The sequence below is a fragment of the Ruditapes philippinarum genome, unplaced genomic scaffold, assembly GCF_026571515.1.
Source record: "Ruditapes philippinarum isolate M1 unplaced genomic scaffold, ASM2657151v2 ctg2410_1_1_1_1, whole genome shotgun sequence".
NCBI lineage: Eukaryota > Metazoa > Mollusca > Bivalvia > Venerida > Veneridae > Ruditapes > Ruditapes philippinarum.
This window is the reverse complement of record NW_026852249.1, coordinates 202,301-213,082: the sequence shown is the minus strand read 5'-3', so window position 1 is coordinate 213,082 and position 10,782 is coordinate 202,301. Positions and strand designations below refer to the sequence as shown.

At 32.1% G+C, this 10,782-nt stretch overlaps 1 protein-coding gene across 1 annotated transcript; it reads left to right on the top strand.

The window, feature by feature from the left end:
- The first annotated feature begins 1,487 nt into the window (after positions 1-1,487).
- Positions 1,488-6,642, top strand: LOC132754080 (uncharacterized). Its single transcript, XM_060744678.1, has one exon. It carries the CDS (start codon positions 1,546-1,548, stop codon positions 3,295-3,297), a length of 1,752 nt encoding a protein of 583 aa, XP_060600661.1. The 5' UTR covers positions 1,488-1,545; the 3' UTR covers positions 3,298-6,642.
- Positions 6,643-10,782: the final 4,140 nt, after the last annotated feature.

Sequence of the window (10,782 nt, the reverse complement as noted above, 5' to 3'; positions counted from 1 at the left end):
GCCGCAAGTTTATAGGCAGTTTCGCGAGGTTATAGGCACTACCGCGAGTGTACACGCATTACCACGGGTTTACAACTCTTACAGTGAACATGCAGTGCCGCGAGCGTACATGCAGTACTGCGAGTATACATGCAGTGCCGATACAGAAAACACAGTTCTGCGACACAAGACGAAGTGCCGCGAGTGTACATGTAGTGCTGCGAGAGTTTATACAATGCTTCGAGTGTATATGCTGTGTGGCGATCGTACATGTCGTGCCGCGAAAGTACATGCAGTGCCGCGAGAGTAAATGCAATGTCGCGAGTGTACAAAAATAGCAAAAATAATTCATTGATACGGCATATAAGTATTTCCTTGTAACTTTAAGAAGATACCAAAAATAAATTTTTCGACAAAAAATTGCATGTCTGAGGCATGATGGGCCTTTAATATAAAGAATTATATGATATCATTAAGAATATTGTTTCGTATTATTCCAAATTCACCATGAGTACTGAGTGTTAATGTCTTGTGGCTTTTCAATAAAAAACATTATGAGTTACTTATTTGAATGTTTAAATGTTTTGAAATATTTAACATAAAGCAATGTAGAAACAATACTGTTATTAATATATCAATGAGATAAATTTCCTATAGATCAGTATCGTTTTAGCGATTTTAAATATAAAAAATCAATGGTGCAAACAAATATTAAGAGGATATTTTTTCGTTTGCGTGAAATATGGAATATATTTTCACGAAACATGATAAAATGCCACATATTTTCACGAGCCGGTACGGCGAGTGAAAATATGTTGCATTTTATCATGTTGAGTGAAAATATATACCATATTTCACAAAAAAACGAAAAAAAATAACCTTTTTATTTAATTTCATTATCAAAGAAAATGGTAACGGATCCCCGTGCTTGCTACCAACTGCAATTGTACAGCGTGCAGTAATTTATGCGTAAGCACACGCTGTTTGGCGCTACATTGTGACGTCATGTAAACAACTCTTTAAACGTCTGTACAGCGTTAATTACTGAATTAAAGATATTGGTGTTCGGATTAATTTTCTTAGTTAGACCATTTTCTATCATGCTAGATAGTTTTCAAAACAATATTCAAGAAAAAGTTGTTTTGTATTTATCAGATTTTTCAAACAAAACGGCGAAAGAAGTCCCTTAAAATAAATATGAGTTTTGACTCCGCCCACTTTCATATTTATATTTCATATTTATTTTTGAAAAATATGAAATATATTTGACTGATATAGCACCATATTTCATGGGTAAAATTAAATAAAGATTTATAACTAATTCTCAATGTGTCAGCAAAACGGCTATTCCACTCACCGTGTATATATCTAATTTAGTGTTTGAAATAACGTTTTGTTCAATAAACCTGAACAATATCATAGCACATTTAATGTGGAAAATGGGCTTAATATACTAATTATTTTTGTATTGCTTCACTATAAAAGTAAGATATGAAAACTATTTCTTACATTACGAATAAATTCTTCTAATTACTTTTAACTAGGAACAGACATAATTTAAACCCAATGTTTAATACATGTTTGTGTTGTTTTATAGAAATGGCCGTATCAGGACGTAAACAAGTAGACTTGCTAGGATCACTAGCAGCAGGATCAGCAGAAGACTTTGATCACTGTTGTGAGCCGTGTCTTACCACAGATCAACGTATAGAAGCTCTCGGGTTTTGTGTCACATGTCAGGAATACCTATGTAGTACCTGTCTTGATTGTCACAAAAAGGCAAAACTTTCCCGGAATCACAATATTCTTTATAAAGATGAATTAGACAAGTTGCATACAAAGCAGCAATCATACAACGAATGTACCGAATTATGTTCAGCTCATAAAAAAGAAGTTATAAAATTTCATTGCCCATCCCACAATGAGCTCGGATGCAATGATTGCATGACTTTAGGCCACAGAACGTGCAAAATTGAGTACATACCTGATAAATGTAGAAGCATTGCAGATGGCACGGAATTCGATGACGTCATGCAAAAACTCAGCGGAAAACTTAAAGAAGCAGAAAAAATCTCTCAAATGGCTAAGGAAAGAAGTAATGATATAAATGAATGCAATAAGGAAATAATCAAAGCAATAACAGAATTCCGAAAAGAAATAAATGACCGCCTTGATCAGATGCAACAATATGTTTCAACAACTGCTGAAGGCATAAAGACAAAGAATATTAAAATCGTTCAGAAGGTCCTTGAAGAATGTGCAAGTATGATTTCTGATATAAAAAGTCTGCAATCAAAGCTAAATGTAAGCAAATCAAATCAACAGCATAGTCAACTCTTCATTGACATAAAACGGGCTGAGTCTTCACTGAAATCAAATAAATTAAATGATGCAGAAAAATCTTTCATAAATACGAATATGCACTACTCATTTGAGCGAAATTCTGACCTTGAATCATTGTTATCGAAAACAAGGGTATTTGGTGAGATTGTCAGTCATTCTTGTTATGAATCGGCAAATGAGATGAAATCTGTTGATCGTCTGATTGGGAAAGAAGGTATCAATGTTAAAACTTCAACAGATAAGAGGGAATGTTCTATTACAGGATGTGCAGTTCTCAACACAAATAAACTAGTTCTAGCCGATAGAGAAAACAAAAAAGTAAAATTGATATCTATAGAGAATAAACGTGTACAAGAAGAGAAAGCTCTAGACTCGGAGCCATTTGACATTGCTGTAATGTCTCAAGATCAGTTTGCAGTAACAATGCCGCATATCGAAGAAATAGTTGTCATGAGAACAGACGACAAGCTATCATGTGTCCGCAGTATTAAAGTAGATAGGTTATGCTATTGTATAGACTTTAATCAAGATTGTCTCTATGTTGCTTGTTTGTATCCTCTTAGTGTGATTGTACTGAATACACAAGGTGATATCCTGAATAACATCCCTCTGAAATTTCTTTCAAATGACTATTTCCCGTATATTACTGTGGGAAAGGATTCCAAACTTCTGTATATCAGTGACTGTGGTAACGACAGTATAGTGAGTGTATCATTACAAGGGAAAGTTACAGCTACATATAAGCATACAGATCTTAGTGGACCACGTGGAATGTTGATGTTAGATGACGGGGCATTACTTGTGTGCTGTACTGGTAATGGAACAATTCATAAAGTCAACGGAGACTTGAAGCAAGGGAAGATGATGCGTCAAGATAAAACCCGTCTGCATTCAATATGCTACAGTTCACGCTATAATGAGGTTTATGTTAGTTACTATAATGATAACAAGTTGAAAGTATTTGACACACAATGATCAATTGATGAAATTTTAATTTGATAACCAAATTGACGATTGCATTGCATTAATTGTTCTTTATTATAGAAAATTATCAAAGTATATTTTGTATGATTATTATTATCATTATTATCATTATTATTTCAAAAATATCTCTTTGTTTCATATATCCTTTTTATATATCCTTTTCGTCGATTTGAAACTATGCAAATTGTCGCCGATAATTTTGTTTTAATATAAAACTTTTTAAAAAGTAAAATGATCTTCCTTATTACAAATGAAACAAATGCAAACTCCATTGAATGATTATGTTTCATATTAGGAATTGGCTAGATATTTAATAAGATATCCTTTTAGATATATAACGTTAGAAATGTGAAGTTATATAAAACTTTTACACTTTATTGATTTAAATTTTTATAAGGGACGTGTGTCATGTTATCAAATGAAATGTTTAAGTATGTCACAGGCTGAGAAAAATGTGCAGCTTGTCTAGGATTCAAACACGGGACTCTCGGAATGTCATTTTGTGACACTACCGACAGAGCTATTAGGCCGCTTACACATCTTCTCCCCTTATACGTGAACAGTTCTGAACCATGACATACTCCCCTGCTATACTGAAATTCGTCCACGAATTTCACAGAGTTACAGAGCAATGTAAATTAAACTTCCAGCAATATTCAGTCACGGTCCCCAGTCTGTTGCAAAATGTCACAGGGTAAGAAAAATTTGCAGCCTGACCAGGACTCGAACCCGGGACCCTCGGCATACCGTACCGCGGCTCTACCGACTGAGCTATCCGGTCGGTTACACATGTATTCCCCTACATAGTGAAAAGTTCTAAACCATGACAAGTGTAATAGGGAATAACGTATATCAGTGGTAGTGAATATTTCATTCATGTTTTCACTATGATGTGCCACACGTGTCATATTATACAAACGGTCAGTGAAAATAAATAGAGGATATTGAATGAGTGTAAGTTCAATACTGAATTTATTGCACGAGTTGAATAAAATTATATTATGTATTCATTATAAGAGTCATTTTTCATTGACGCGCCTATAGTATAACGCTAACATTTACACTATGTTTGTATAACGCTAATGACGTCACGTCAAAATATATGCACGGTTTTACGGAGTCGCGAAATCGGCACGGGTGTGTGATAAACTGTGATCTTATGTTTATTTTACAAAACTCTTACATATGATCGGCAATACATTCATCATTTATATTTCGTTTTACATCTGTGGTGGCGGACAAAGTAACATTCGTGTAATAAAAATGTAACCCTGTCTTACTTCCTAGTTTGTACAATCATAAAGTTTAATATCACATATAAAAACAACTTTAAATACTGAATACTTTATTGTACTATGTTTATGTGTACTTAATACATTTTGAAGCTTTTTTATAATCACGCCTATCAAATTTACGAAATTTTGACATTAGATGTGAAAAATATCCAAAAACAAACAAACTTCTCGTATATCGCAGATTGTTTTGTTATATTTCTATTTTATCGACTATTATTTATTCAAACTGATAAGTTGTTCTTTAAATGGTACTTTCATAACGATAGTGATAGTTTAAGGTAAATCTCAACTTTTTTCTTAAACGTTTATGTCTGCATATAATTATTTCTATACCTACCATCGTGTTTTGTGTTATAATTATTATCTTAGTTTACGCTTCATCAAAAGATAAAATATATTGTATTTGTGTGTTCTGCGCATGATGAGCCTATTTAGGAAACTCTGACTATAGTGTGATTTATAATTAGTATTTATTCTCTGAACTAATAGACTTATTTGATGTATTGCATATATCTGTAAGCATGCTGGGTCGTATATATACATTTTTTAAACAGTATCATTTTTTAATAAATCTTGAGAAACAACACCGTCATATGACATTTGTACATTACCGATAAAGTGTGTGATAAGACAAAAAAATTGCGCTGAGAACAGCTGAGTATATATTTTTGGGAATGTTTTTTTTCTTTTGTGTTTTGTTATGATCACTTTGTTTCCAGATTTTTATACTTCACATGATAAACAAGTATTAGATTACAGACATAAATACTATTTGTTTCCTGTTTGTAATTGCTATTTGAATGTATAGTATGCATTGAAAAAATCAGAAATAGGGAGCTTTTTGCTTAAAGGCAGTCACTATCACTTGTCAATTATGTGAGAACCTGGTTATCTTTTGTTGTCACGTTATCAACAGACAACATTAAAAGTTATCCACCAACCAGCCGATAATGATTTTATCAATGTATGATAAAATTTTAGCAAGAATGTTATCTCTTTTGTTATGTATACATTTCAAATGTTGTTTTTTTTTAATTTGGCTAGTATTATAGTGTATCAAATTGAATAAGATACAAGAATTTTGTTGATATTACATATTGTAAGTTTTAATTCCAATTCAATAGAAAACTGATTCAAAGTTCAACGTAACATTGTAATTGAACATTGAACGAATGAATTCGTTTGTTACATTGAATTGGAACTTACATTGTAATGGATATTACAATTATTGATAAATAATAAGTATAAAATTAAAAATGGTGAGTTGATAATATAAGGATGTTACACCGGCTGTCAGTACAGACCGGAATATCAAGCTCGTAATTGTTTACGGTGGTAACGAGGCTCTGCCCAGTTTCCGCTAAATAATATCTGAGAGCTTGATATTTCCGGTCTGTAACGAGAACCGGTGTTTGATTCTTTTTCTTGCATATAGCAAATGAATTATTGTTCGGAAAGAAATTTCGAAAATCAATATTTTCATTGAACACTTTTGTCTTATAGTAGCATAATTATGTATATACAATTTTATTCATAACGGTAAACTAACGTCATTCTAAGAACCATTTCATTCAAAAATGGTTCTAACGTCATTGGAAGCACGCGACTTATCTTACTTGGGGGGAGGGGGGGGGGGAGGAAGGAAGTTTTTCAAGCACCTGTGTAAGCAGTAGATAATCCAGTCTAATATGCAAGAAATAAAGTCGACTACATTACCTTCAGCCTTTTTGTCATATCACATTGACTTTAGAAATGTAAATAATAAAAAGGGACTTTCCCAATATGTTAGCAGATTAGTTGTTTTAACAATCAATAGATGGACAGATAGAAAAATGTATAAACTATATGATAAATAGTTTGATTTATTCATTCATTGAGATGTTTCACTTTTCCATTATCCAGACTCAAACCGAGTATGCAGTTCTAATTTAAAGTTGGTGTTTACATTTCTTGCGAGGGATCACCATTTTTCCCAAATTTTGTTAAGAAATTCTGCTACTTTATTGTATCTCTTATTAAAACTTCTGCCCTTGTGATTGAATTATGTCTTTATTTATTTCTTCTGCGTGCTTTAATTTGATCTAACAAAACAGATGATGTTGTCAATAAATGAGCCACATTGTCTGTTTCTAATATCAGGTATATTAAAAGAGGAATTGTAAAGATAGAGAAGAGAGAGAGGCAAATATATACATGCAAGATGTATACATACATAATTATATTGTGCTTCTTCCGTCTTTTATATTTTTGGTGTGTTTTTGGTTGTTATTATTTTGCAATTTTGGGTTGGTTTCTCATACATTACCATGACGTTGTCATTATACATCTTCCTGTTATCACGTGCTCTAATGTGCGCGTAAATTTCACACAATTAAATCATATATTTATCAGATTAAAAGACCCCTGTGTCCAACGCAATTCGGACTCGAAGACAAAACTTGAATGCAGGAGTCTCAGTAAAATATTTGCAAACGCTGTGGAGGTTATTTACATACAGTACTGATGTTGCTCCTGCAAATACCGCAAATATCCTTAGACTAGATCACCCCTTATTATTGTGTTTTTAAATACAATATTATATAAATCAAAGCTTATTAACTTAGTTGCGGTAGATTTCATCATAAGTTAACGGAGCTGACTTTGTAATGTTAAATGCAATAATTATACATTTGTAAACAATTTAAATGCAGCCCATGAACTTTGTAGTTTGTAGTTTGGTTTTACGTCGCATCAACACTGTATCAGTTATATGGCGACAACAGCTTTACTGCAGATGTCCGTCAGGGCAAAAATGACGTCAGAGTAAAAAGTCCGTACCAGGATTCGAACTTACAGCGGTAACGGGCTATTGGCTTAAAGTCACCCTCTTAACCACTCGGCAATAGGTTGCTCCATCGCGTGTCGTATTATTTGAGAAATATTAGAGAAAATATGTATTGGTAATCGAAATATAAAACAAGTTTAAAGTTGTATTGGACATATACATGTATTATATATCTTAATTAGGAAAAGGTAAGAGTATTGTTTTGATTCATCTGTCCATTTTCTGTTCATATATTTACGAGTGAGCAATGATACTGTGACATACATACTGATAAGTAAACCTATTTGTTTCTAGGTCTTACAAAATATATAACCATTATTTTTATGTTCATGGATGTATTCATTTCACACAATAGAAAGGACTTGAATCAATGATCTCGAAAGAAGCACTGATAAAATTGCATTACTGTAAATAAGTAAGAATGTTTATATATAGTCAAATTTGGTGTACTGATTCATATGAATGCAGCAATACGTCCAGGACAAAGTGATGAGCTGTATAGAAAGTTCATTAAAAAACAAAACAAAACAAAGAAAACAACGCAACAAAAATACAGCAACTCAATTAGCAACTACATACCTATGAACTTTTATAAGAAAAAAACTCGCAATACTAACCTTTGGTTATTGGCGTCCGCGCCGAAGCGCGGCGCCTATTGGCGTCCGCGCCGAAGCGCGGCGCCTATTGGCGTCCGCGCCGAAGCGCGGCGCCTATTGGAATGAAATGAGATTTTGTGAAAGGGCGACAGCAACTTCTCGGGCCTTTTATAGTTGCCAATATAAAAAGCCGATCATTCCGATCGGTATGAGGGTGCTTGATTGTTAATTAGTCGCGATATGTACAATGAATGGCGAACTGGAGAATTTCGCAATGCAAACATTTTCAAATGAAATAACCTTTTCCGTCAATAAATCGCGCTCTTCGGGGTATTTTTGCTTATCATTTTGTAGTACACAGTGGGTTATTATGGTATGTTATTCCGAAAGCTGTTAATAAAATGATGAGTTGATGACCTTAATATTCCGAAAATCTATTTATAGAGGGATGTACTCCTATGTAATTCCCGGTCTCTCCCGGGATTTACTAATGACCGGCGAATAGTACCACACGTTTATTGTCCGGTCTCTCCCGGTTTTGGAGTAGATATCGTTACAGAACAGAACAAATATTTTACAGATAAATAAGCTTTTTTTCAAAATGAATGTTTGTCACTTAGTTTGGTTACAATAATTAATAAACACAGATCAACTCTCGAATTGATTGATTATTATTATACATAAACATACAATTCGAAAAAAAAAACCAACAACACAAATCGCATGTTATATTTTATCTATATGAGATAAAAACAATAAATATGTACAATAATTGAGAAAAAATGTACATTTTTATGGCATTAATATGACACTATCAACTTTAAAACATTTTATATAATTTGTTATTCGTGTTTAGTAAAGATTCCGAGGAATTATTCAAAGTTACAAATCAGATTTTATGAATTATTGAATTGATTGATAATTTAAAAAATGATAAAGAAAAATACAAATGTACATGTATATGGTTTAAGAAAAAACAATATTATAAATTGAAAGATTAACCATGATTTACTGACTTTTTCCAGTTAAGTTTTGACTTATAATCGTCGATCATTATGACAATTGAATTCTTAAAATAGTAGTAAACGTAAAAACTCAGTATTAAAATAGCGCATAAAACACACACAAAAAAGAAAAGAAAACAATATTCATAAAATCTGTATTTTTTTTTATTAAAATAGAAATTACATTTATTGTATAATAAACAATTATGCTCAACATGATCAACATGGTAATATAACAAGTGTCATATTGTTACTTAGTGTGAACAGATACCTTAAGAGGGGGTCCTCGTTAATAGCAATAACATAATAAGGGACAATTACACAAGTATGGTGTTGATCATGCGTTACACATATGGATTATAAATGATTGTATACATGTATATCCGTTGCTATTAATAACCACGATCATAAAGAAATAACAAGAAATATTCTAATTTCTAGCATGCCGATCAAAGTTAAAAATAATGAACAATGTCTTTCGTCCGTTCATTCAAAAGTGATATACAATTCTGGTAAAACCCAATGAACCATTGAAAAGTTTATAAGAATATCTTGTCATCATATATCTACTAGTTCATCTGCACCTGCTGTTTGGACGCCCTTTGATGCTTTGCATCAATGCTTTTCTTGTAGACGGTAATAGAAAAATAATACGATTTAAACATCTCAAAATGAGCGGCGGAGGAGCGACTGAAGCTGTTCATTGTTTTTTCTAAACATATGCTTTGATGATAGCTGCAAAATAGACTTTTAAGCTACTCTCCCACACAAAACGGGTCTCAAAACATCAACACATATGTTTACAGTTATTAAATATGCATAGAAGAAAAATACAACAATAAGTATCTTTAAAAAAGATACTCGGCAGGAGTAAAACTGGTTTAACTATTGCATATCGTGGCATCTTAGGAAACATGGAAATAGAATCATAAGGATAATGATATTGGAGCTATAATTGAATTTTACGTTTAAATATTTAAATATTAAAATCAAATGATGACACATCAGATTTTTTTAAAATAAAAGTTCAAGTAAATCCTTTAAGTAAAGTAGTAAATCAGAACTACAAACAAAATAATTAATTTCGTACTCAATTTTTTCGTCTCAGTTCATTTTTACCATCATGTTATTCTCTTATTTCTATTATTGTGAATCCCGTTTTAGCTCTAACAACACCTTTGGAAATAACGAAAAAAACCTTAAAATTATAAAAAAAAAACGAATGAAAGCTTTATAATCTAAAAAAAAACTTTGACAAACATTTATGATAAAGAAACCATATCTGCAATTAAGTGAATACTTAATTAATACAATGTATGTAAAATACATGAAAATTATAATATTTGTATCCACTTCACATAACTGATAATATCGGATATGTACGTTTTCTTGTGTGCTATGGGATTGTGGACGTAATTGGTTAGTGTTTGACAAAATTTATAACTCATTTAACCAACGTTAAATAATCTGTAGTAGGATGCATGGTAATAAAAAACTTATAATGTATAGGAGAAGGCTTGGTTTAACAGAACTTAAGTGTCAGAAATTGAACTTGATAGTGAAAGTACTTAATATGTAAATAGTTCGTTTCCAGAACTCTTTCAGATGAATTAAATATTAGACGTGTATACCGTGTTAACAAAAATCCTTTATGACTGTTTTTACTAATTTTTCAAAGACCAATCAGATTCCGAAATTTCAGAGTGTAAATGAAATTTTTACATATATTCAGTTCTTCCCTGTAAATTTTACAGGAA

Bases quoted from the DNA above. Each gene is read 5' to 3' on its own strand.
- LOC132754080 (XM_060744678.1), top strand. From the start codon at position 1,546: ATGTTTAATACATGTTTGTGTTGTTTTATAGAAATGGCCGTATCAGGA.